This window comes from Tenrec ecaudatus, chromosome 13 (genome assembly GCF_050624435.1).
Source record: "Tenrec ecaudatus isolate mTenEca1 chromosome 13, mTenEca1.hap1, whole genome shotgun sequence".
Taxonomy (NCBI): Eukaryota; Metazoa; Chordata; class Mammalia; order Afrosoricida; family Tenrecidae; genus Tenrec; species Tenrec ecaudatus.
In genome coordinates, this window is record NC_134542.1 from 2,955,644 (window position 1) to 2,982,939 (window position 27,296).

General features: G+C 57.7%; 1 protein-coding gene across 1 annotated transcript in view; it reads right to left on the reverse strand.

Annotated features, from left to right (window-relative positions):
• The window catches only part of RAMP1 (receptor activity modifying protein 1), a 39,735-nt gene extending 12,813 nt beyond the window's left edge, over positions 1–26,922 (reverse strand). The window contains exons 1-2 of the mRNA XM_075529483.1: positions 26,659–26,922; positions 17,050–17,188 (exon numbers count right to left, since the gene is read on the reverse strand). Of these exons, the coding sequence (XP_075385598.1) occupies positions 17,050–17,188; positions 26,659–26,701 (182 nt within the window). The 5' untranslated portion in view covers positions 26,702–26,922. The remainder of the gene's footprint in view (positions 1–17,049; positions 17,189–26,658) is intronic.
• Between the last annotated feature and the right edge of the window lie 374 nt (positions 26,923–27,296).

A 27,296-nucleotide genomic window follows, 5' to 3' on the forward strand; every position in this document is an offset into this window, starting at 1 on the left:
ACCATCACCCGGGGGGCCTTGTTTAGGGCTCCCCAAATGGTGCAGAGCTGGGTGGAGTCAGAGTGCCCCTCCCAACGTTTCCAGGAACACACATCCGAGAGAGGGTGGAGCCAGAAGCCACCTGCCCCTGGCCTTAGTAGCCCTTCTGCCACCCTCCCGCTGACTCTCGTGTCCAAGCCTAGCAGCCCTCCCCGCTCGCAACAGTCAAAGGTACCATCTAAGTCGACTTCGCTTCTGTAGTCTCTGGTACCTGGGCACTTGGCATCTGGCTGCGCGGTCTGCCCGCAGCAAGTCCCCGAGACATTTCTGACTCATGGAACGTGTTACTGATGCGCTGCTCCTAGGAGCCGCTTGAAATCCTTGTCTGAATGGAAAGTCGCATGTGAAAGGGAGGGATGGTGTTCAAGGAAAAAGACCCGACCTGCTTGAAGGTGGACTTCCCTGCAAAGCTAAGTTAAAAAGAATGGAGTAAGGACGCCCCTGGAATACATTCGCACTGACTGCAGTAAGCAGATAGCAAGGCAGCCAATGGAACAACGGAGAATTCCTTCTCCAGAGAAAAGATCGAAATGGCGAGGAGTGGGTGAAAGAAAGCCCCCAGTACACCCGCTGTCCTCCATTGATTCCGACCTCTAGCACCCCCGGGAGAACAGAGCAGATCAGCCCCACAGGGCTCCCAAGGGTGGACATCACCGAGGCAGACGGCCTCAGTTTTCTCCTGTGGAGCGGATGATGGGGTCGAATGGCCCACCACACAGTCAGCAGCCCCAGACTTAACCCAGGGCTCCTACTGAAATCCTCAAACTCGCTTTGAGGTTTCCAAGTCCCTTGAGACCAGTGACCCTAGAGGACAGAGTATAAGTGCTCCTCTGGGTTCCCGACACGGTGAATCTTTACAGGAGCAGGCAAGCCTCATCTGTCTTCCATGGAGAGCCCAGTGGATTCGAACCGCTGACCTTGCACTTCACAGCCCGGTGTGTCGCCCTCTGTGCTCTCAGGCCTCCTCGGAGTTCTTACTAAGCCAAACCAAACTCACTGCCATCCAGTGGATGAAGATTTACACCCTGGGCAGGAGAGGTTAGAACTGCGGCTGCGGGTTTGTGAGACTGTAACTCTTTCTCTTTCCTGAACAGATGTGCTGGCACTTCCTCCACAGGCCGCCGCACAGCTCAATAATCCAGTTATGTCAAGAAGGGCTGGACAATCATAACCACAGCCAACTTCAGAACAGTTCCTTCTTCCTCGTACGCACTGCTGTGGTGCAGTTGTCTCTCCAATTGAATAATCCAGCGCCATGGATCAGACTCCGTGTTGAACAGCTGTTATTGACCTCCTTTCCCAGCTCTCCATGGGAACAGAAGGCCTCCTCTTTCCCCGAGGAGTGGCTGGTAGTTTCAAACTGCCATCCTCATGGTTTGAGCAGCTCGACGCCCTGTGGGTTTCCAAGACCTAAATCTTGATGGGAATACACAGCCACCTCTTTGCCCCGTGGAGCTGCTGGTGGGTTTGAACCACTGGCCTTGTAGCTAGCAGTCCCATGCCTAAACAAAGTGCCACCCGGAACGCAGACCCAGTAGACGGACTGCAGCATGAGTCTCAGTGGCCAGAGGATGGAGATAACCCCAGGGTCTGCCACAGATGAGTGAAGAGGGAGGGGGTTGAAAGTTCTTGGGAGAGTCCCAGGATTGGTTCGCTCCACGTCTCCACGAACTGTCGGAAGCCCCTCATTCCCTTACGGAGCCAGAGAGAAATGCAGTCCTGATTCAAGGGGCTTCACAAAGCGGTTGAAAACCGAAGGGGAGGCAATGGCTTCTTTTTCACAAACAGGCTTTGGAGCCTCCTCGGACATGCTAATTAAGGAGCCCTGGTGGCATCGTGGGCCATGCACTGAGCTGCTAACCACAAGGTCAGCGGTTTGAATCCACCAGCTGCTCCATCATGAAAAGATGAGGCTGTCGGTTCCATAAGGAATCGGTCTCAGAAATCCACAGGGGCAGTTCCGGGTCATCATGGGACAGAGTGGACTCGATGCCCGTGAGTTTGGCTGTGGGTTTTCATACATGCTACGACATGGATGGATGTTCTGCTGGGCGAAGTACCTCTGACATAGACGGACTGATGTTGTACGGTCCTACTTACCTGCGGTCTCCAGAACAGGAAACGCACAGAGGCAAATGCTCCCTGGGGGCTGCTGGTCATCGACTGCCTACAGAGAGAGCAGCATTTCAAACCCAACGGCTGCTTCTCGGGAGAAAGATGAGGCTCTTGGCTGAAACCCTACATAGGGTCGATACGAAGTGTTGAAGAGCAAGGATGTTCCTTTGACGACTAAGGTGCACCTGACACAGTTAAGGGATTTCCCTTCGCCTCCTGTGCACTGAGCCAGGAAGGCTGCCGAAGGACCCATGCGTCTGCATTACAGGGCTGGCGGAGAGCACTGAAAGTCCAGCTGCCCAAAGAACCGACGGACCAGTCTAGGAAGAAGCACGGCCAGAGTGCTCCTTAGAGGCAAGGGCACCGAGATGTCATCGCACCTGCTTTGGGAACCTTGTCAGGAGAGACCAGTCCCTGGGAAAGGACATCCTGTTTGACAAAGTGGAGGGGCGGTGGCCGAGGACGGCCCTTGATGCGGTGGACAGAGACAGTGGCTGCAGCGATGAGTCGGACGTGGGAATGATGGTGAGGACGGCGTGGCCCCGACCGGACAGTGTTTTGTTCCGGGACCTTGGGTAGCTCTGGGTCCAAACCGACTTGACGGCGCCAAAGGGCCACCTCGGTAGCAGTGGGTCCGGTTGGACTTTTGGAAGGTGAGAGGTAAGGGGAGTCCTTGGGGGCGGGGGGGGGCTGTGTTTCTGCTTTGGGTGATGATGGGGTGAAGGCAGAGAGGGGGCACCTTCATTCATGTCACTGAGGTGTTCGCTCAAAAAGGGGTCACAACGGCCAGGCTTGGGTTGTGCGTTTTGTACCCGGGTAAAATGAAAACATTTAAACGTGCACAGAGCCCGCTGGACGACGGACAAAAGGCACTGTGTGAAAAACCAAATACCAAGGATGCAGCGGGGAACTGAAAGGAAGAAGCTGGCTTTAGGAAAGCACCACAGGAGCGTGCTGGCTGGGGGTGAGTGGGGGAGGTGTTGGCGGGGGAGGAAGAGAAATCGGAGGAAGCCGGAACTCAAGGCTGGGAGGCCAGGGTGCTTGTCTGACAGCACATGGAAACAAAGACAGGGACAAGGACACGCATGCCTTTCACTTGGCACCTCTGGCCGTGTGAGACAGCTCGCCCACGGCGCAACCTCAAAAGACACAAGGAGACAAGTATGAGCCGAGGAGAGGAAAGGAAAGCCCCGGCAGAACCCTCAAGGTCAGGGAGGAGAAGAGCGGGCTGTCTGGGAAGGGGCCGGATGGAGAGAGCGCCACCTCCCCCGTCAGAGGCCAGCCAGCCACTGTGCAGAGAGGACGCCCCTCTCCCAGCTGTTGCAGGAGAGAAGGAACCAAGGGCAGCCTCCAGGAACGTGGAGGAAAGGGCTTCCGACTTCCATCCAGGCGGTTGAAATGCTTGCGTGTCAATGGCAGTGTGAAACTAAGAAGCGGAAACTATTGGGTGGGTTAACCCTCCACTGCCCGCTCCTAGTGCCCCCCAGGGCACAGCAGACTGCTCCACGGGGTCTCTGAAACATCCATCTTTACGGAACCCGCCTTCCTCGTCTGTATCCTGAGGCGCACGGGGAGGGTCTGAACCAGCGACATTTGGGTTAGCAACTTAACACTTCACCCAGCTGCCTGCCCTGGGCTCCCGCATGGCTGCAGGGAGACGCAGAAAGATGAGCGTGTCGTTGGCAAAGGGAGCCTCGTGAATCCACATCTATGAAAAATAGAGCGCGCTCTATCCAGGGGAAACTCGCTAGAAGAAGTCAGGGATGTGATCCAACAGAAGGAGATGGGGCCATCAGTAGCTCCATTCAAGCACCCAAAATACTCCAAAACACAGAGTGGAGTCGACTGGCCCAACAGTCAGACCCAAGGCCACAGCCGTCGAATTGATGTTGACTCACAGGGACCCTGCGTAGGGGTTTCCGAGACTGTCCTTCTCAATGGAGAAGACAGCCTCATCTTCCTCCACACCAAGCCTCCAGAGGAACAACTGATCATGTCCCCACATAAACTGCCCCCCAGCCTTGACGACACCAGTCAGCTGGCAGCTAGCATACTTCTGACAAGCAACGCGTGTGCGCTCTAGATCTCAGCAAACCGCACAACCTCCTCCTGCACCAGCTCCTCGGGGCATGCTGAGTGTTGTATGTGTACGTGTTATCTGAAAACACACTGTGCACGCTACCAGGCTTTTGAGAGTCTAATCCTAATGCCGGGTTAAGGAGACACATGGCAAAAGGGGAGTCACAAACCACCAGTGAGGCAAATCCTTTTTAGGGAGTAAGCAGCATGGAACCTGCAGGATTCAGGGGTCCAGGTGGGTCCCACTTGGAATGCCATGGTGGTTGGGCCCTCTTCCAGTGGCATTTCTTCTCCTGTGACATCCTGGGGCTCAGCCAATCCATCCATCCATCCAAGCAGGCAGACGTCAATCCACGGACAAGCAACAGGAGCCAGTTACTCCCAGTGACCTACAAAGGTCACTGTGTCTCCGGCTGGCTTCTCTAGAGCGGTAAAATCCTTGATGCTTCCTGACATGTGGGTGGGGAGGTGGCATGGTGTGGTGGCCCGTTGGGCTATGGGGCGGGGTGGGGGTAGCCCTGGAGGCTGTGGGGGCAGGGGCAGCATGGGGTGAACACCAGCATGGGGAAGACACACCTGCTCTCATATCCAGCCTCCTGTCTTCATCGTCAGCCCCACACTTGCCCTGCCCTGCCTTGCCCGTGGTCAGCCCGTGCAGCCAGCCTGGCCCAGGCCGCTGGGCTGACTCTCGCTGCCCTCCAGTCATTGACTTACAGGGAGACTGTGGCTGCGAATGGGAGTAGAAAGCCCAGTCTTTCTCCCGAGGAGCCGCTGGTGGGTTTGAACCGCCAGCCATGGGGATCGCAGCTCGGCACATAGCTGCTACTCCACGGGGGTTCCTAGAGGTCTCTGGACAGCCAGCCCCTTTGATGTGAGCCAACCCAGCCTGGAAGGCCCTGGGGTTTTCAGACAGATGCACCCCACTTCCTGATCCCGCCCCCCTGATCTGCTTAGTGTTGCCCCTGCTCTGACCTCTGAGACGCTGACACATGAGCTGAGTTTATCCCCAAACTCAGGTTTCGAAACCTGCTGGAAAAACCCAACCGACCACCATGCAGGCCTGGCCCAGAGATTCCTCATCTTCTCGCCCCCACCCCCGACCCTTGGGAGGGCCTCTCTGTCTGAGCCTCCCCCAGCCTCTCCTCACACGAGGTCTCCCCCAGCCTCCATCATTGACCCCGAGAAAGGCGATGGGTCTCCCCTCTCTGCTGACCAGAGCCCCCACCCCATATAAACCCAAGCCCCATGGCCTGACTCAATGGCCCAGGGGCAGAGCAGAGCTGGCCGTCTTTCTGGGTGCAGACAGCCACATGGGTCTCCCTTCCAAGGAGGGCTGTGCTTAGACCCCGACCTCTCAGTTCACAGCCCAGCACGTAGTCACTGCGGCACCAGGGCACACTCCTCTCTGATGAGCTCAGCCCCAGCACCTGAAGCCCATCTACGCCTTTCCACCTCCCGTGGGTCCTTGGCTGCTCCCTGAGCAAACCGCCCCCCAGGCAGCCCAGCAGATGCTTGGGTGCCGTGAGTGGAACAGGGGCACATCCCCTGCTCTGCCCATGTGCCAACTCACAAGGGCCTCAGCCTAGCACCTGTGGTCCTTCTGGAGGGCCCCATACTGCTCCCTCCCTGCCCACTTCAGCACTCCCCCCACCAGGTCTGCTCAGCAGCTCTCAACCCCCTCCCCCCCACCGCCCCAATGACTGAGGGGCTGCAGACTTAGACTGAGGAATCATCAGGAAATGGTCCCCTCTGGTCACACCTCCAGGGGCTATAGTGGGGCGCAGGCAGACAACAGGTGCTCTCCCACTTCTGGATGTGGAGGCTGGTCCAGGGCTCCCCCAGGGCAGAGAGCAGGAGTGTCAGGTCAGCAGGATCAGCTTACAGTGGGGGGAGCAAGGGTCTCCCCTGTTGTACCCCCATTTATCCTCCTCCTTCATTCCTTCGTGTCCCAGGCCTGGGCAAGCCATGGCCCCGATGGCCAGGGAGTGTGCGGTATTGTGTAAGGCCAGAAGTCCAGTAAGGACCCTGCTGAGGTGGGCTTTGAGGGGCTGGCTATGGCTTAGGGCAGGTAATGGGTGGGGTGGTGGGCTGAGGACCAGGAAGTCCCTGCAAGGACTGGCAGATGCACAGAGCGATGAGCAGGGACCTCAAGAGGACATACACCAAGAGCTGGCCAAGGCTGGATCCTGTCTTGAAGTGCCTGTCCAGGGCGGGAGACTCATTGAGGAGGAAGATAACCTGAGGAAGGTTGCTCCACCCCTGCCCTGCCCTGTCTCCACTGCCCTGCCCTGTCCCCACTGCCCTGTCCTGTCCCCACTGCCCTGCCCAGTCCCCACTGCCCTGTCCTGTCCCCACTGCCCTGCCCTGTCCCCATTGCCCTGTCCTGTGCCCACTGCCCTGCCCTGTCCCCATTGCCCTGTCCTGTGCCCACTGCCCTGCCTGACTCCAGAAAGATGCCTCTCTGCTTCTGGCGCCTGCCAATAAGAAAACACAAGCAACCACTCTGGCCAAGTTGCTGCGTTCTGGAGAATTTCCTGAACCACTCTCAGGAGGACACACAAAGATGCCTCTTTGTTTTAATCTGTAGTGCACCCTGCCCCCTCACTCATGAACCGCGCCAGGACCCCCCTCACGCTGTGCAAGCGACCCACGATGCGTCTTCTTTTTAAAGGCGACCGTCCTATTACTGAAGGAGCCTGGGGTATGCGCTGGGCTGCCACCTGAAAGGCCAGCAGTTGGAAACCACCTGCTGCTCCATGGGAGAGAGGAGGCTTTCTACTCCGGTGAAGAGTCACAGTCTGGGGACCCACAGGAGCAGTTCTACCCCGTCCTGGAGGGCCACTCTGGGTCAGCATCGCTCAATGGCAGTGGGTTTGGTTTTGAGCCCAAGTTGACAGATCGAACACAAACGGGGCACGTCCGCCGCTTCACCATATGGTTTCTAGGGGTCGTGGGGGCTGCGGAACTACCAGCTGCCCCACTTCCTGCAGACAGAATGTTCCACACTTTCGACACCACAGATGAGTCAGGTTGCTGAGCTGTGCCAACAAGCCCCGCAAATTCCAGCCTTCTCCTGCCCTGGCGCCTCACACCCCCCTCGCCTTAAAAGGCACACGCTGCCGCCTGGGTGCCTGTTTCACAATCCGCGCTATAATTATAAACGGGCCAGGGAAGAGAAGTCTCAGAAGGAAACTAAATGATCGGAAAACGGCTATTCCGCGGAGGACTGCACGTTATTTTTAGACCGGTCTTTCGCCTCTCACAGGCCGCCATGGGAAGCGCTCCATTCCGGACCCTGCACTTACTGATTGGCCAGCAAAGTCCTCGTCGTACCTCGGCCGCCGGACAAAATCTGCTTCCGCCACAGTCAGAACTGTGGAAAGGGTCTTTTTGTTTTTACCAATTAGATAATATTTTTATTGATATCTTACTCTTTCAATAGACCCCTTCCCTTCCCATTCAGCTCTGCTGTTCAATCCCATCGGGCGGGGCTGTACAATCATCAATGCTGTCAACTCCCCTTTGCCCCCTTTCCCCACCCCCTCTCTCACGTCCCACACCCTCAGGGAACCCTTACTCCCGTCGGTGTCTGAGGGGTGAGCTATCATGACTACCACGAATCGAGCGATCATAAATGTACAAGTGAGCGTCCACAGTCTAACATGATTAAAGAGGTCTATCACACCAGGCCTTAATAGTAAGGGGAGGAAATCTTCAAGAACGAGACGTTATGTGGTCCATCAGTGCCACACCGCACCCTGGATTTGTCCTCCGTTCTGTGAGGCCCTTCTAAAGAGGGAGAGACTGCCCAGATGTCTTCCTGGTGGACTTTGGGTCTCCACTACATCCACCACCGCAAAGGGTCTTTCTTGACTCGCAGCTGTCCGCTGAGGGTTTCTGAGTCTCCACAGGGACTGGCAAGGAGCATTCCAAGTGTGCAGTTCGGGACCGTTACAGTTAGGAATGTGCAGAAGGAAATTTCAATGTTGGGAAAGATGAACTGCGTCTCATCTTCTTCCAGGGAATCGCCATGCACAAGGTTGCTCTAAAGTGTCGCGGAGCGAGGATGCCACTTTGAGGACTAAGGTGCACCTGGCTGAAGCCTTGGTGTTGTCAGTCACCTCCTATCATGTGGCACTCACTGATCGCTGAAGACACATGGGTGCATAAGCAAATGTGGCGAAGAAAGCTCATGGTGCCTGGCTATCGAAAGACATAGCGTCTGGGGCCTTAAAGGCTTGAAGGTAAACTAGTGGCCATCTAGCTGAAAAGCAACAAAGCCCACATGGAAGAAGCACACCAGCCTGTGTGATCACAAGGTGCCAAAGGGAATCAGTTATCAGTCACCAAAGAACAAACAATGTTATCACTGTGAATGAGGGGAGTGTGGAGTGGAGACCCAAAGCCTATCTGTAGGTAACTGGACATCCCCTTATAGAAGGGTCACAGGGAGGAGACGAGCCAGTCAGAGTGCAGTATAGCACCAATGAAACAACTTTCCTCTAGTTCTTTAATGCTTCCTCCCCTACTATCACGATCCCAATTCTACCTTACAAATCCAGCTAGACCAGAGCATGTACACTGGTACAGAGGAGAGCTAGAAACACAGGGAATCCAGAACAGATAAACCTCTCAGGACTAATAATGTGGTTAAGGGAAAGGTTGGGTGAGGGGAGGGGGAACCAATCACAATGATCTACATATAACTCCCTCCCTGGGGGGGAGTACAACAGAAAGGTGGGTGAAGGGAGACATCGGTCAGTGTAAGACATGAAAAAACAATTTATAAATGATTAAGGGTTCATGAGGGAGGGAGGATGGGGGAGGGAAGGGAAAAATGAGGAGCTGATACCAAGGACTCAAGCAGAAAGAAAATGTTTTGAGAATGACGGTGGCAACAAATGTACAAATGTGCTTGACACAATGAATTTATGTATGGATTGTGATAATAGTTGTATGAGCCCCCACTAAAATGATTTTAAGAAAAAGAACAGGTGAGATAATGCCCCCGCCAAAACAAAAAACAAATGTTGGACACTGAATAAGGAAGACCACGGAAAAATCAGTGTATTTGAATTGTGGTGCTGGCAAAGAGTGTTAATAGTACACCAGGCTGCTAAGAGAATGAGCAGGTCTGTCCTAGACCTAGAGGCAAGGAGACACATTGTCTGGAGAGACCGGTTCCTGGAGAAGGACATCGTGCTTGGCAAAGTAGAGGGGCAGGGAGCAAGAGGAAGAGTCTGAACAAGATGGACAGACGCAATGGACACAACGATGTAAGAACCACTGTGGGGATGGCGCAGGATGGGGCGGCGTTTTGTTCTGTGGTACAGGGGCTCCAGGGGCTCCAGGGGCCGGAACACCACGGCTGCCTGAGTACAATGTGTCTCTCCTGGGTCTGTAGAGTCACTTAAGAACGAAACTGTGGGCCCTCCTCCACCAAGAGAAGCCCCGGTGGTGGAGTGGTTCCGTGAGGGGCTGCTTAACTGCAAGTTCAGAGGATCGAAACCACCAGCCGCTCCATGCGACAAAGAAGAGGCTTTCTACTCTGGTCAAGAGCGACAGTCTCGGAAGGCCGCAGGGGCAGGGCACCCTGTCCTGTAGGGTCAGATGGACTCACCGCCAGTGCATTCGGTTGGTTCCGGCCTCTCCGTTAGGGTCTGCACCTGATAAGCCTGCGCTCGTTTCCTAGGCAGCTTCATGCAGGGGTCGTTCGGCCGTCCACGTTGTCTACGCAGAGAAAGCCCTTTGAAAACTCCTGATCCCTTCTCCTTTCTTTCCCACTCACAATCCAAGGGCGGCAGAGACGGGGCAGTGTGTGACTGAGACGCTCGCTACTTCCGGAGGGGCACTTCCACCATGCGCTTGTCCCTTTCCAGATGCTTCTGTGACAGCAGGCTGCTTGATAATCGGCGCTCGTTCTTGGAGATTCAGCACCTCCTCTCAGACGATGCCAAACGCCCAGTGAATAACCGGCACAGTCCTCTGTGCGCGGCTTCTGGCGTGGCCTGCCTGACGGTGAAGCTGCGGCCGCTTATTCCACCAGATGGGCCGAGTGCGTGCCAGGGTGTGCTTTCTGTGGCCGCGCCGCCCGCTTCCCTCCTGGCGTCTCCGTTCTGTGCCTGACCGCCGGGTGTCCCTCCTCCGACGTCTGCAGCAGGAGTCACCTTTCCTGGACCGTCTTGCAGCTCGAGGGAGGGCGTCCCCGCGTGCCTCGCAGAGACAGCTGTGTCCTGTCTCAAATGACACTTGCTGCTTTGTAGATGCTATGTTAGTCCTGGTGGACCAGAGAAACAAATTCATGCACGCTCGTGGATAGGAGCAATTGAATATTGGGGAAAAGAAATCCCAGCCCAGCCCAGGTCAAGTCCGTAAGTCCGATATTAGCCTATATGTCTGATACCAATCTATAAAGTCTTCTTCAGACGCATGCAACATACGTAATGACTCCGAATGCAGAAAGATCACAGGCCAGTGGGTGGAAAGTCTTGTGGATCCAGTGGGGGTGGAGGCCTCTCAGTGCCGGGGTGGGTCTCCACGTGGCTCCTCCAGCTCCAGTGTAGCTCCATGTATCTTGTCAGCAGGAATGTCTCCCAGGGAGGGAGCTGTGTCCCGCCCCCAGCGAGATACTTATCTCCTGAGCGCCTCCAGAGGAGGCCATCAAACTGCAGTCTGATTGACAGGCTAGACTCCACCCCTTCACTCTGATTACCTCAACAGATGAGGTACCGACCACAGATGCTATGATTCCCTGCAATGGCTACTCGGGAGGCAGCATTCCTGATGAAAGTGTTTATGAAGGGCGTTCCCAGGCTGCAACGCAGGTGAGGGACGGGCAGGATCCAGCTGTTCCATCAGGACATGCCACGGAGGGAGTTCTTTCAGGGCTGATAGTCAGTGGTCAAAGGGGCTGGAAGCCTCATCCTGAAAGCACTCAGCTCAAGCTCTGTGCGTTGGCCAGCCCGCTCCCCGAATTAAGTGTCCAGAGGCACCCCGCTCCAGTTAGCCACACTCGAAGGCACTCAGCTCCACTTCCGTGGGCCAGCAAGTCCAGCTTCCCCACTAAGTGCCCTGAGGCAGCCCGCTCGGCTGCACACAAGCTTCACTTGCTCCGTGGGTTGGTTGGTCGATCATCTGTCCCCTGCTCTGGCTCCTGCTGCTGCTCCCCCGATGTCATGGCCATCATCTGGATCCAGGAGGCTCACTGTGGGGATGGCGCGGGGATCTCGGGTCCAGAGGATAGAGCCCTCCCCCTGCTTCTCAGAGGGCTCGTTTTACACGTCAGAACGGCACTCCAGGGACTCCTGGTCTCTGTTCCTCACAGGTGAAGCCTACCCCCATCTTCTTGCCAGACCCATGCAGAGAAAAGGTTTGTGGTGGGAATTAGAAGAGCCACATCAAATACTGTACACACTCGTGTATAAGGCAAGTTTTTCAGCACATTTTAAATGCCGTTTTCGTGGTAAAATTAGGTGCATCGGCTGATATTCGGGTCAGCTTATATTCCAGTATTTACTCATCCACTGCACCTTCAGTCTCAATGCCTCAAGGCATTTCAGGGACTGTGCTTCGGTGAGGGAAGAAGACACCATCACAAGGCCACTGGGCTGCTTGCCTGTGGTTGATGAAAGAGGACTGAATGGGAAGTTGTGCCCGGCGAGTCCGGGTGAGAAGGAAGTCCCACTGGCTGCCATCTACAAACTATAGAAGGGTCTCCAGGTGGGCCGCTGTCCCATCGGGCCCCTCCCTCCACGGGGCTCGCTGTCTCCATGACCAGTTCGCTGGGCATCTCTGCTGCAGACAGCTGGTGCCCCTGCTGTGTGGAGGCCCGAGCGCATGCTGAATGTGCTTTCTGGGTAGCCCGTCCCTGGTCAGTGCCCCCCACCACAGGTCAGCCATCACTGGAGGGGCTCTTCATGCAGGAGGCCGCCTGGGGTGTCTCTGAGGTCAGGAGACCCTGCCCCAGAACTGGACCACAGGGGGTGTCCTCATTGTGGACAGAGCAGAGGACTGACCCCCTCTGCGCCTGGTGTGGGGGGTAAGGGGGCCGCACCACAGGAGGTGGCTCTGTGGCAGGGCTGGTGGCCTCTTCCGAGCCTGAGGATTGGGGTGCCCTACTTGTAGAGGAAAGTGAGGCCAAGGCAGGATGGGGGTGAGGAGGAGGCTAGCACTACAGAGACACAGAGAGGGGGCGGGGGGGGAGGGCAGATGAAGCCCTGGGTCCCCTGCTTCCCCTAATACTGAGACCATCCATCCCACACTGGCGGTCGATAAATACGTCCTCTTCCCCCTGCCTCCCATGTGGGGCGCAGTCCTCTTCTGATGCCTGAAGCCCACGTCCCTTCTTTTCCATGTACCTGGCATGTCCTGGAGCAGTTTCCCTACGGGATAACTGGGCCCGGGAGCGGCAAGCTCGGGGGAGGCTCCCACTCACAGTGGGGCGGGCAGCTCGGAGGAGAACGGGATTGCATTCTGAAGTCGTCGTTCACATCAAGCTCGGGAACATTAGGACCCCAAGATCTTCTTCTGAGATCCTTTGGCAGGTCACGGTATCTCTGGCCCTTGGAGGTAACCCCACACGGTGGCAGTGGGAAGCCAGCCCATTTCAGGGGACGCCACCCCCCGACTGTCCACCTCACCCCTCGATGTGCATCCTGGGGCACGTCTTCCTCCTTGACCCTTCCGGAGACACACTCACGGCGGGTGAGGCCTGCCAACAGCAGGGACAGCAGTTTGGGGAAATGAGCACTTCATCTCGGAGTGCTTGGGCGGGAGGTGTGGCTGTGGGTGTGGAGCCCTCCCAAGACCCCCAGGAAGTGGGAACATCTGCCTACCTCTCTACCTGTGACCAGGAAGGGAAGGACAGAGCAGAGAGGCCAGACTTGAGGGAAAATGGACACACTGTGCCTGGGATACGTCACAGGGCCAGGCTCAGCAGCCACACCTACAGCTTTCCGTCGGCTCTGTCCTCTCTCCCCGACCTGGCAAATGCACCCTGCGGCTTCCTGTTCCTCCCACACCTGGGCGACGGGAGGGTGGGTGGGCAGAAGAGACCTGGGCAGCGGGAGGTGGGCTATTGACTGCAAATGGAGAGGCAGCCACAACTTGTCGGGCTTAGCAAAAGGGCTGGCGGGCAGAGCAGGCAGGCAGCCCTGAGCAGTGTGGAGACAAAGCTGGGCTCTGAGCGCTGCTGAAAGCTGGCGGCGGCCACTTCCCTAGGTCACTTCGTCCCACCAGCCCAGGGACACCGCGGACACCCGGGCTCTGCAGGGGTGGCTCAGTACTCCCCTCAACCTGGCACTTCTTGCCTGGGTGAAAATCATCAGCACGTGCCCACGCTCCAATCAACAGCTCTCTGTCTGAGTCAGTTGTGGCGAACGCTGCCCGCTTCCCCTGCCTCGCCTGGCTCAGCCTCTGCCACGCCCAGAGCTCTGGAAATGAGAGTTCTGATGACGGACTTTCCCATGTCCTCATGCCTTCCAAAATTAGATTAGGTCCCCCCAAGGATACATCAAATTACCCTGGATTCCGTGACCACGCTAGCGCTGCCATTTAACAAGATTCAGCTCTGGTAGAGGGTGGGAGCTCTGACTGTGGCGTTGACGGGCACCAGAGTGAGCAGAGAGGTCTCGGGGGGAGGGGGCGCTGGGAGCCAGCCTGCTGCAGCCACTTAGGTTGGGGTCTGCCATGTGTGGGGGCTCCACGTTGCATGGCATGTTTTTACTGCGGCATGTTTCGGATGTCTCCCGGGGTGCCCACAAGACTGTGGACTGTGAGCCCTGCGTGGAGTCGCATGGACCCCTGCGGCTCTCTGTGCCATCGACAGTATGGGATTGATCGGGAGCAGTCCCTTGGAAAGCAGATGCCAAGATGATCACCGATCAGATTCTGGTCTTAGGCGCTCGCTGTGTTTTCTGCACTGCCTGCTTCGAGCGGCCGTGATGGACCTTAAGCATGACTGGCCCCCTGCGGGTCACACTGGTTAGAAGTCAGCACACGTCTCGCTTGGGAACTGGGTGTGAATTGAGCAACTGCCAACAGCCTCCGTTGCTGAAGGATGGTCCGTCGGCTCCCCTCCTGAGAACTAGCCCCTCCGTTCTCTGCTCCACGTGGGGTGGTCATGGGTTACGGCCCCAGGGCAGGTGGGATGTTGGGGTGACAGAAGTGCAGACGGAATGCTCATCAGAAGCAAGGACATCCCCCGGGCATGGACACACGCTCAGGAAAGACCAATCTCTGGACGAGGACGGTCACCGGAGAAGAAGGCCACCTGCAGTGAGACCAACCGCCACCTTGACTGCCCCAACAGGGCCCTGGCCGCAAGGCTCCCACAGGACCGGGCAGTGTTTGAACCACTGTCGGAGCTGACTGACTCGGCAGCTGTCGCGCTGAAGGATGAAGATGCTGGGCCCTGGTCAGACCCTGGTCGGAGATGGGTTTGACTGATGGAGACAGAGCCAGAACGAGGCAGTGGAGGGGTCTGGTCTTGGGGACCAGAAGGAGGAGGTGAGGATCAGGAATCAGGTCAGGGACTGTTGGTGAACAAGGAGCCAGCATGGGCAGCTCGGCCATGGGCAGAGTTGCAATCCAGGCGTCTGTACACACAGGTATGAAACAGGCCTTGGCCTTCCCTGCCCAGCCCCTCAGGAGTGCCCACTGCCCTCCTCTCAGGCAAGGCTGGCAGCACACACATGTCCTTGTCAATTGGGGGAAGGCCAGTCCCCCAAGACAAGCAGCTGTTGTTGGACTAAAATCATCTCCGGTTTCAGAGCCAGACGGACTGACAGACGGCAGTTTCTCACAGCTTTCGGGCTGGGCCAGGTCTGCCCCTCCCTGGCCCCACCCCGACCTCACCCCCACCCTAACAGCTCTGACTGAGAGAGCCATGGGGCACCCTGCCCATAATTTCCTGCCTTTGGGGTCCCCGAACTGCAGCTTTAGCCTGGTCTCCCTGACCACACCCCACAGCTGCCCTGTTCTGTTCTTGGTAATCGCAGTTACCCCTGCCTCTGAGGGGGTCTTCCCAGGGCCCAGACACCCCCAACCATGTGAGAACCAGTCTCCCTGCCCTTCCTGGCTTCTCGAGGTACCTTCCCCATTACCTCATGACCCCTTCTTCCACACTGAAGCCAACAGCATAGTCCCAGTCACTCAGACCCCTCTCCAGTCTCACCTTTCGAGAATGCCAGAATTCCATCAGAAACCCCCCCCATCTCAGAGTCAGTAGCTCGGCAGCCTCTCAGTTCTAACTGAAGGAGCCCTAGTGGCGCACTGGTTAAGCAGGGGTCCTTGGTTAGAACCCACCAAAGGCTCCTTGGCAAAATGACCTGGCAATCTGTCCCACCCGGGGACCATCCAGAGGACCAACCCTGTGAGACCCCTGTGGGTCCCACTGTGTGGCTGTGAGTCAGATACAGCCCAGGGAACGCTGTGGGCAGTTCTGTGGGTCCCACTGGGTGGCTGTGAGTCAGATACAGCCCAGGGAACGCTGTGGGAAGTTCTGTGGGTCCCACTGGGTCTCTGTGAGTCAGATACAGCCCAGGGAATGCTGTGGGCAGTTCTGTGGGTCCCACTGGGTCGCTGTGAGTCAGATACAGCTCAGGAAATGCTGTGGGCAGTTCTGTGGGTCCCCCTGGGTCAGAATGAACCCCATGGCAAGAGACAAGATCCACCTTGTTACAGTAACTCCCTTTGTCCCTGAAGCTAACCTTGTCACCACTCCCAGGGATCCGGAGGGGGGTGTCTCTCTGGTGCCTGCAGACCCCCAGGGCTGAGTGGGCCTGACCCTGATGCTGGGCCATGCTGCCTCTGACATCTGACTCCTTGTGTTACAAATTAGAGTTGCGATTTCAAACCCTAGCAATTGCGAGTTGACCCCTAGCAATCTGCCGGGACCTGCGGAGCTGCGCCTGCAGCTCTCTCCCCACGGGACTCTCAGGCCTCCCAGTGTTGACAACTCCCACGGGGGTTGTGAGCAGGGCCACTTGTGGGGGCTTCTATTTCAAACCACGGGCTGCCCCAGCTCCCCTTTGGGAGTCGACAAGCCAGAAATCACTTAGACAAAGAGGGGGAGATGCTACTCCCTGGGGGACCACCCGCTGGTCCTCTCTACCACCAGCATGTAAGCTGTCATTCAGTCATTCGCCACCACCCACCTGGCGGAGGCGGAGGGTGGGATCAGTCAGCCTGCCACTTGCCCCCAGCCTGGGCCTGGCCTGTGTTTCCGATTCCTAATTCACCTTTCAGGAAAGGAGAACCCCACCATCCAACTGAGTCTCAGGCAGGTCCCTCAATGCAATTGGGGCACAGGCTCCCCACGTGTGCATTTTTTGGGTGTTTTCCCCTCACTCCCCCGCTGACACCCCCAGGACCTCCCAGCTCACCCTGATGTAGGACAGAGACCATGGACCATGGAGACCCTGAGCTCTGATGTCTACTTAGGCTGAGCAGCACCTGGGATCCTGGAGTCGGCCTGTGGGTGGGTGGACCAAGGGGTGCAGGGAAGAGTCTGGGGACAGCCTGGACCTCCCCTTTCCAGTGACAACTGTCTCCCTCATTCCCATGCAGAGCCCCTGGGGAGGGGTCGGAGGAGGGCTTGGATGGAAGGAGTGGGGTGCTGGAGACCAGCTGGATGTCCCTAAGGAGGGGGATCCTGCCACCAAACCCCCCAGCACTAGGGTTTACCCTGATGCCCCTGCACCCTCGGGTCTCTGGGTCTGAGCTGCCACCCCTGTTTGTCGGAGCACCACTGGGGTTCTCTCCCCATTCACTCCTGTCTCGCGGTCACTCTGAGCACAGAATGGGGTGCTGACTCACCCTAGGGTTCTGTTCCAGTCGCACCAGTGGGTCTGCCCCAGGGCCTCCATGTCCTGCTGGAATGGCCCGAGGCACAGTTCGCGGATGAAGGGGCCATAGTTGGCATCCTGGCAGGCGGTAGTCACCAGGAGGACGTGCACTGTGGGGACAAGAATATCACAGGGGGTCAGCTGGGCTGCCCAGCCCCTGGTCCCACAACCACGCCCACCATGCCCCACCCACACAGGCCACCCTCCCATAGAGCCCCACCCCACCCCGGGTCAACCAAGTCTACCCACTGTCCCTTCTAAGGCCCCCTGTCTGGGCAGGCGCACTCACAGGCCCTCTGTCGGTCATGCTAACCTATGGCCCTCCCCCCTGGTGGTCACGCCCACCAAAAGCTATATACCGCTACACCACATACTGCCCCTCCCACAGGGGTCATGCCCACCCATGGCCTTAATCCCCCACCACGTCCAACTGGCTTCTCCCAAGAGCCAGACACACCCGCCGTCCCTCTGTCTCCGGCCAGGTCTGCCCACTGGCCCCCTATCTGTACCGTCACCCCCATGCACGCTGGCTAATCCTCAGGACCTCTGATAGCTCCCCACCCGCACCCAGACTGCACACAGCCACTCGGACCCCAGTGAGGAGCGGGCAGCATCCCACCCTCCCAGGAAGCATGGGCAGGCCATGGGCGGCTGGCCCATTGCCCCTCTTCCATACCACTCGCCGGGGCAGGCCCCCACCCCGCCCCGCCAGGGGCAGCCGGAAGGCCAGTGTGAGTATTTACAAGGTATAAGTTTTTGCGTAAGCCAAGATCCATATGCCCACCCACAGGACCAAACAGGAAATGCCCAGCCGCACCCGGCGTACACCGCCGCCCAGTTCCTCCAGCTCCCCAGAGTCCCTGTGAGCTGGGGGAGGGGTAGAGGACTCGTCTACTGCCATCCCACCACTGCCAGCACGCCTCTGCTTCCCCCTAAGCCCCCCATCTGCACCCTGCTATGAGGTGCCTGCTGGGGGAGCCCAGGCCCATCCCTGCCAGCACTGACTACCCTTTCACGTTCCTGGAAGGAATCTGGGCGGATGAGAGGGTAGATGGATGGATGGGTGGGCGGGTGGGTAGGTAGATGTGTGGATTGAAGGAGGGTAGGTTGATAGAAGGAAGGTAGAAGGTGGATGGATGGATAGGTGAATGGGTGGGAGGGTGGATGGATGAATGGGTAAATGATGAGTGGATGGGTAGGTAGGTGGGTGGATGGTAGATAGGTAGGTGGATAGATGGGTGGGTAAATGATGGGTGGTGGATGGATAGGGGGGATGGACAGATTGGTAGGTGGGTAGACAGATCCCCCAGGCCAGGGCACTGCCCCTACCCCAGTGCTGAGCCCTAGAATAGTGTGTGGAATTGAAGTTCTGGCCAGCAAATAATAAATGCTGGGAGATCGGACACTCTTACATCGCTGGTGGTTCCTGGAAGGGGAGGACAGATGGCGGAGAATCAGGGTCACTGGGTCTCAGTTTGAGGGGCACAAGCCAACAGGCAAATGTAATCAAAGGGCCATGGTAGCTGAAGGTGGGGGGCCGGCCCACGGCCCCTGCAGAGCCTGGCTGGGCACATCGGCCCTGAGCAGGAAGCTGGAGCTGGCACAGGGTCGGGGATAGGGGGGTGACCCTGGATCTCCCTGATGAGAGCATGGGATGGGCCAGCTAGGCTGCTGATGGGGGAAGGCCCAGGGCTTCACAAACAGGGCAATCAGACCCCCGAGGCAATGGAGGCTGAGAGAGAGCATGATCTTGCTGACCACTTGGGGCAGGCTGAGGAGCCTCAGGCCAGGGGACACTTGGTCAGGGTGCCTGAATTCCATCAGGCCACTGGGCCCCTCGGACATCCTGGGATGGGGGGCAGAGAAGGGACAGCATGCCTACTTCCCACCCGCCCACTCTGTGCCTCACTTGGGTCCCACTGGGGTGTCAGTGGGAACAGTGCTGCCGCTGACAGCCCAGGCGGTTCTCGGACCCGATGGGCCAGCGACGGGTCTCTTTCACAGCAGCACCCACTTGCAGGTACTTGTCACCCCATGAGCAGATGGGGGTGGGGCAGTTCCCAGCAGGAGGGCAGGTGGGGGGAGGGCTGTGCAGGGGCTGGTGAGGTCAGAGGCGGCCAGGTGGGGGGGAGGGTCCCCAAAAGGCTCTCATTTCTCTTCTTGGAAGAGCCTGTGGGCGGAGTTGGCCATGACCTTGTGGTTTTGTCAGCTTGTTTGAGGTCATACAGCCTCGTCAGTTTTACTTTTTAAAAAAAACTTTTAAGCCATTCAGACCAGTTCAGATTTGAGGGATCAGGCATCGGGGTTTTGGTGTTGTTTTTAAAGAAACACACTGTTTATATTGCCACAGCTCGGCTCAAGAAAGGAAATCAACACTCTTGCTAAGTTCTTTGTGTATGTAGTTCCCCCACCCCTGATCTTTCCTCCCTCCCACCCTTCTCAATATTCTCCCTGCTCCCTGTTCCTGCCCCGTTCCCTGGCCTCCGCATAGCTAGCCAAGTCTTATCTTTTGGTCTATAAACCATGCTTGTCTTGGTTTCTCCTTGCAATAATGGGGTTCTAAATATTTACTTTTAAGATGGACTGTTTGGTAAGCAGAGTGTTCTCTGGCTTTGTCCGTGTCCTGTCGTGTCTGAGAGAATTGTCGTGGCTTTCACTGAGGCATGACTTTCCACTGTATGAATGGAGCAGAGCTCGTTTATCCCCTCCTCTAGATTTGGGGCTTGGGGGTTTTCTCCATGTTCTAGCTACTGTGGAACCTGCTGAATCAGCATCGGTGGGCATCTGTCTGTACGTGTCATTGTCTTGATTACCCCCAGGAGAGAGGCTGCTGGAACATAAGGTCCTAGTACTTGGGTGTGTAAGGCAGTTCCATGTTGGTTTCCATCACAGTGCACACTTCTGCAGTGCCACCACGATCTCTCAGCAGCCTCCCCAGCATCGATTATTTGTTTGATTGGATATTGCGAGGAGTGTCCCTGTGAGGGGGTGTCTCGCTGCTGGTTAGCTTGTATTTCTCTCATCACGGCTGGCCTCCTGGATGTCGTCTTTGGTAAATTGGCTGGTACCCATTTTTTCATGGGGCTGTTTGTATTTTTCTGGTTCTGATGCTGCAGTTTTCTATGGATTTTGGAGACTAGCCTCGATGTATTATTACGGAATACTTTTTTCTCCCATCTGTGGGTTCTCTGTTGACTCTTTTGATGAAGTCTTTGATGTGCATGAATGCCATATTGTCAGTCAGTCCTAAGCATTGCTGTGTTAAAGGCATCCAAGTGCTCCAAGGGTTTAAAAGAGGCATGGGGGGGCCACGGTCGGGGGCCACAGTGGGGTAGGTGGGGCTCATCCCTGCACAGGCCTGTTTGGTCTTTGTAGCTCAGGCCAGGTCTGTGCAGAACACGCCCTAATCCCAGCCAGGCAGTGCTCAGGGTGGAGGCCTGCCTAGGGAGGGATCCAGGACTGGGATGCAGTGGAGGAGGGACCCAGAAATCGGGCTCCCCAGGGACCCTGGCTCTCTGCAGAGGCACAGAGAGCTGTGAACCTGCATGCTCCCTGTGCGCAGGGGACGGTGGCAGGGGACAGCTGGGTGAAGGACTGTCCACACTGCCCTGATGCCTCCCAGACTCCTCCTCCAGTCAGGCTGGGGCTAAAAATAGCGCCTCCCAGGGCTACCAAGCGCTGCCAGCACTCAGCTGGCAGGGAAGCTGCCCACAGGCCCTGGCCTGCCTGCAGTGAGGGGCTTCCCAGTCAGCTATATCTTCCCTGACCACCCTCGCTTCTCAGCCTGTTTCTTCATCTATGCAGTGGGACTGTCCCATGCCAGCTCAGGCCACTGGTTTCTAGGGACGTGAGCATTAAATGGCCTGACCCCTCAAGGCCTCCAGAATCAGCTGACCCTAAGGACTCGGTCACCGAGGGGCTTGCCCCAAACCTTACAGGGGAGACCAAGAGTCAGGTTTGGCTTGGTATCCCTGCTCTATGAGTCTCTTGGACCCCCTCTTCTGTGCTTCCCACCAGCCCCCACCTGGCCTCCCTGCTCCACAACTGCCCCTCTGCCCCTGCTGTGTGCTGCTCCTGAGGGAGGGTGCTACATGGGGGGGTGGGGCCCTGGGCTCCAGACCCCCCTCTGGAAACCTCTTTGTGTGAGAGGACCAGGGGGCTAATTCAGGTGCATGTTGGGAATGTGAAGCAGGCAGCTGTCCCAGCTGGAGACAGCGGGGGGGGGGTGGGGGGCTAACGTGGGGCCAGGCACAGCGGGGGGCCTCTGCCCACCCCCACTCCATGGTTGGTGGGAGTGGCCCAGGGCAGCTCCCGGGGAACAGTGGTTATCCTGATAGGAGGCCGGTGAGGCTGGACGTCAGGGAGCAGAGACAGAGGGGCCATGAAAGCAGAGGACGAGGTGGGAGTGGGGTTCACCCCAAAGGCACTGTGAGCAGCCTTGGCAGAACCAAGGGAAAGAGGAACAGGTTGGAGGACTTGGGCCTTTGTACCCCCATCTCCTGTGTGCCCTGAAGGGGCGGGGCTCCTGGGAACCCTGTTCTAAGGGAAGACTGCAGCAGAGTGGGAGCGAACCCGGAAATGAAGCATCTTGAGAGACAAGGCCCTTCCCAAGAACAACAACCGAATCTTTATGTTTCCGTAAAGCAGGGCTTGTGTCCCATCCACCGCCCCGCACCCTCCCCAGCCCGCTGGGGCGACAGGCCTTCAGGAAGAGAGCAGACGGGGTAGGGGGCGAGGTTCTCCACAAGCAGTTATAGCCCCAAGGCCATCATATCTGGAGCAGGGAGGGCTGCGGTTGGGGGGGGAGTTGGACATGGGGGGGCTGGCAAAGAGCCTATGTGGACAGATCCCCAAGGGCATCTCTGTAGGGTCAGGGGGCAAAGCTGGGCTGGTCAGCATCCACTCTGCACCCCACTGCCCCACTCATCTTCCCAGCTCTGCCTCCAGCTGGTCTCGGCTCAGTGGCTCCTCCTTTTAGGGGGGGGGTCCCTTTCAATGTCTCCATACCCCCTGACCCCTGCCTGCCACAGGCAGATGCCCAGCCCCCATCACTGAGCGAGCACCCCACTCCTGGGGGCTTGGCCTGTTGGCCTGCTCTTCTGTCTGAGTCCTGGCAGGTGCCTGGAGGCTCACAGGGTATGTGGTCTGGCAAGAAGCACCAAGCAGCATGCCCTCAGGGCGCCAGCCTGGCTCCTGTCTGTCTCAGACAGTGGGGGTGGGTGGGATGGGATTGGGCCAGGGTGCATGGGCAGGCAGGGGCTGAACACTGGACTGTGCCCGCCAGCACACAGACGGCAGTGTGCCCTAGCGGGGCCTCCTGCTGGTCCCCCTGCCAGTGTGCCCCTGAGAAGCTGTAGTGCTTCGAAAGTGCCCCCCCTCCATTCCAGAGTCCTGAGTTTGGTCCATCCCCCCCTCCCCCGGTGCAGTGTGACCACAGCATCTGCCCCTGGGGGTGCTGGCAGGTGGCCAGGCCCTGGAACCAGGAAGAAAGGCCTGACCACTCACACCTGACAGTGTCTCTGGAAAGCCCTAGAACACCACCGCCGCTTGCTCTAAAGCCCTCACTGGACACAAGTTGCCTTTTGCTTGGTTGTGAGCGGGGGTGGGGGCTGGGGGAAGGAACGACAACTTCACAGTGACCACAAACCACCTTCTAGATCAGCCCGGCCTGACCCGGCCTGTCCATCCTGGCTGGCAAGAACCTCTCCCAGCAGCTAGATGCGCAGAGCAGGCAAACACACCCTGAGCTGATTAGCAGGCGAAAGTCCTCCAAAGACAACCTCAGTATCAGAACAGCATCCGGCTCCAAAGAGCCCTGCGGGCAGGAAGGCACGTGGCCGTTCCCAGGGGAGTCAGCGAGCCGGCTCAGTCTCCTCTGCAGCCAGCCCAGCCCAGGCTGTGAAGAGGACCTTGCCCACCCCGTCTGTGACAAGCCTGCTTCTCCTCGCTCTCTGCTCTCCTTGCACTGATGGAGAAGGTACGGGAGGCAGAATGAAAACCCACCGAGCTGACGGCCTCTGAGCAGGTTCTGACCCCAGAGGAAGCCACCCAGAAGGTCAGAGTCGATCTGCTTTTTGGGTTTCCAAGGCAAAAAATCTTTACAGGTGCACACGGCTTTGTCTTTGTCCCTTGGAGCAGCTGATGGGTTTGAACCGGGTGTTGGCTGCCCAAGGTCCTCACCTACAGTGACACAGGTGTGGCACAAATGCTGCTGAGCTCAATGGTTGGCGGTGGGGACCCACCCTGGGTGGGCGCTGTGGAAGAGCAGGCTGGCGGCCCATTTCCCCAAGTCCCAAAGAGCCTACGGAGCCGTTAGACTGCACACGAGGCAGCCCAGCCTGAGTCACACCAGACCCCACGGCACCCAGCTCAACGCACGACCACAGAGGCCATCCCAGCTCACAGCAGTGTGCAGTCATACATGGGGCTGTTACCACAGGTCAGCAGTTTGAAACCACCAACTACTTGGAGGGAGAAGGATGAGGCTTTCTACTCCCATACGATTTACAGCCTTGGAAACCCACAGGGGCAGCTCCACTCAGTTCTATTGGGTCACTCCGAGTAGGGCAACTAACAACAGAGTAGACAGACAAGTGCACAAATCCCCCGAAACTCACGGCCACGGAGTCAACCCTGACTCAGAGTGACCCTGTAGGGCAGTCTTAAACTGCCCCGCGGGTTTCCGAGGCTGTGGATCTTCATGGGGCAGAGAGTCTCATCTTTCTCCTTTAGAGTGGCTGGGGGGCTTCAAACTGCTGACCTTGCAGTTAGCAGCCCAATGTGTAACCACTGTGCCACCAGGGCTCCCAGTGCCTGTGACTGTGGGAGGGAAAAGATGCCCCCATGGAGGTGCCATGAGATGCCAGGCAAGAAACAGCTGTGTCGGGATTCTTCCAGTCCTGAGTGGCAGGCTCACCGAAGGTGGGATTCTGCACAGACCTTTTAGGTCGCCAAGGAGACTTGGTGTGCGCCACCACGCCGGGGAGAGCGAGACGTGTGAGCAGTCACTCTGCTCAGGACCCCGGGGCCGTCGGCAATCATTTACTGATAACCTCATAATGCTGTGTTTATTCTTCTGAGAGCTGACATTGGCCAGACCACTCCGACTCTTGAGGAGCTTCTGGGGTTTTGGGGGCCCCACTGGGACCCCATTCACTTCCTGGAAAAACAAGGCGAGGCTGTCTATGGGACCCTGACATGGTGATGTGGGTACACCACCACAGAGGCCGCAGAAGCGGACATTTCTTAATTTGATCCTTTCTGTTTAAAAAAAGAAAGAGAGAGAAAGCAGACATGACCTAGCTAACGGAGAATTGTTTGTTTCTTAGGAAACGAAGACACCAGCTTCGTGTCAAGCTGGGCAGATCTTGGCACAACAGAGGAGAGGAGTATGTCTTTGCATTTTACATAACTTCAACAGAACCCGGAGGGGCAAGATCAGATTTCCGATGATACTACATTGAATTAGATGCTAATGACTCCAGCATGCCTGGTTTTTATGGTGTGTGTGTATGTGTGTGTGTCTCTTCTGGTGAGCTGAACAAATAGGGAAATGAGGCATTTTATGCCTCCTGTAGGCTGAGCATAAGGAGCCCTGCTGGGTCTGTGCAATGAGCGTTGGGCTGCTAACCTCAGAATTGGTGGTTCAAACCCACCAGCTGCTCTGTGGAAGAAACATGAGGCTGTCTGCCCCATGAAGACTGACAGTCTTGGAACTGTAAGGAACAGCTCTACTCCACTCTACAGGGTTGCTATGGTCAGGAAGCACTTCATGGTAATGCTTTTTAGTTCCTTTTAAATTGTTTGGGTTAGAACTGCCTCGTAGCCTTTCAGAGGCTAAAAAACCTTTACTGGCGGATCGGTGGGTGGACTGGAACTGCTGACTGTGTGGTGGGCAGCACACTGCATAACCCATGAAGCCACTTTCAGAACCTCACCCTCACTCCCACCCCCGCACCCACTCAGGATCAGCTCCAAGTCTCCAGTGGGAGACTGGGGGAGGGCTTTAGGGCCCAGTCAAAACTACAGGGGGCTCCCCAGGACACTGGGTGCAGCTTCAGTGGCCTGCTCAGGAATCACACCCTGTGATCATCTCCCACCCAAATACCAGCCAGGCTTAGAAAATAAACATGATTCCCAGTGAGCACAGCACACCTGTCAATAACCCACCTGGGTGTGGACTATTTTACTGTGCTTCCCGGAGAGTGTGCCCCTGTTCACACGGGCCGAGTCTGCATCAGGCAGGCTGTTGTGCCCACAGTGTGTGCACACGGGGCACCTCTTTGCCACATGTTGGTCCTCCTCTTAGTCTTTGAAGACCACAGACAGACAGCCACGAGAGCCAGCACATCTGCTCTGGGAGAGAGACTGTCAGAATGCTTCTTAGAAGGGAGTACACAAGACTTTGCCTCCTGTGCTCTGGACATGCCATCAGGAGAGACCAGTCCCTGCAGAAGGACGGCACCCTTGCTAAAGTAGAAAGACAGTGACGATGAGGAAGACCCTGGATGAGATGGGCGGACACAGTGGCTGCAACAATGGGCTCAACTGTGACAATGGTCAGGATGGCTCAGGACCGGACCGTGTTTTGTTCTGGTTGCACAGGGTCACTATGACTCAGACCCAACTCAGTGGCACCCACCACCATCCCCTCTACCTTCAACAACACCTCCACCTCCACCTCCACTACCACCACTGCACTTTGTAGGAGATGGTAATGTCAACACCTTTTCAGTGCGCCAGGGAACCACCATCCTCAAGTGACCCGTGTTAGTGCAGTGGGGTGGAACTGACCCTGCAGTATCTCAGAAGTCTGCCTGAGTATAATGCCAGACGGAACACCCAACCAAACCAAGCTTACTGCCACCCGTTCATTCCCTGTAGGGCAGCGACCCTGTAGGGCAGGGCAGACCTGTCCCTGTGGCTTCCCTCTTTACTGGAGCATAGTGTCAGTTTCCCTCAGGAAAGGTCAGGAGGCCAGAGAAGCGAGACTCGTGGTACCCTGGAACTCCTGCTTGGCATGTATGATCTATGGGTTGTTAAATGGGAAGCGAATGAATGTGCTAGCAAACTACATCAATGCAAGGACTCCAGTGGGGTTTTCTTGATATCCCATCCTGGGCAGCAAAGAGGTGACAATTTCTTGCTAAATCCTGCCCATTCTGCTGCGCTCCTGGCCACCACAGGGGCCCCAGTTTGTCACCTCTCCCAAGTCCTCCGCTACCCCACCGAGTCCCTTTTGGAACGTGGCTCAGGCAGAAGTCCAGAAAAACAAGGGCTGCAGAGAAGTCCCCTACGGAGGTGGCAGCGGCAGCTGTAGTCCTCCTTCCAGCCAAGGGCACCCGGGGGAGGTTTATTAACAAACAACTGCCACCACCGCATGTGACAACGCGCTGCGCTTTCGGTTTTAACTCATTTCCAGCAGGTACAAGACAGGAATCCCGGCCCCCAATCACCTGGGTGGCCAGGGATCAGCTTCTAGGCACTGGCGGGGGAAGTCAGCGCCCCGCCTCGGCCGCCCTCGCCCGGGGGAGGCCGGTCCCCCGCTCCGCCCACCCTCCCGTCCACGCGTCCCACTCACCCAGGAGCAGCCAGAGCCCACGCCGCGGGAGCCCCCAAGCCATGGCGCCACGGAGCCGAGCCGGGAGGACGCAGCAGCGGGAGGACCACGGACAGGAGTGGGTGGTGGGGGACGGCACCTCCAGGAGGCGGCAGGGGCGGCGCCGGTGGTGGGCGGGAACGGGCCGGGGTGGGGGGCCTGGGGACGACCCTCGCAGCACCTGTCGCCGGGGCGCTGCGACCCCGTAGTGCGCGCGCGCGGACGCGGCAGCCCGGACCAGCTGCAGACTTGGTGGGGAGCAGGAGGGTCTCCGCGGGTAGGGGGCGGGGCCTCGCCCAGCGCCCGCCCCCGCCGGCCTGGCCCCGCCCCCTCCTCGGCGTTGCCAGCGCCCGGCCCACCGCGCGCAGCCCTGGCCCCTCTGGGTGCGCCCTGGGGCCCTGACTGCCCCGGCCGGTGGGGCGCACAGCTGTCTACAGGAAGGCACTTGTGGAACCGCCGGGGGCAAAGCGAGCCCCTGCACAGGGCGCGCGGTCCGAGGGTCCGGACTGTGGGCTTGCGGGGATCCTGGCCCGGAGCTGCCACCACTGTCCCTAGCGGAAAGATGGGGCGGCCGGGCGGGTGCAAAGTGCAACCCGTGTGGGCTGAGCAGCGCTCTCTTC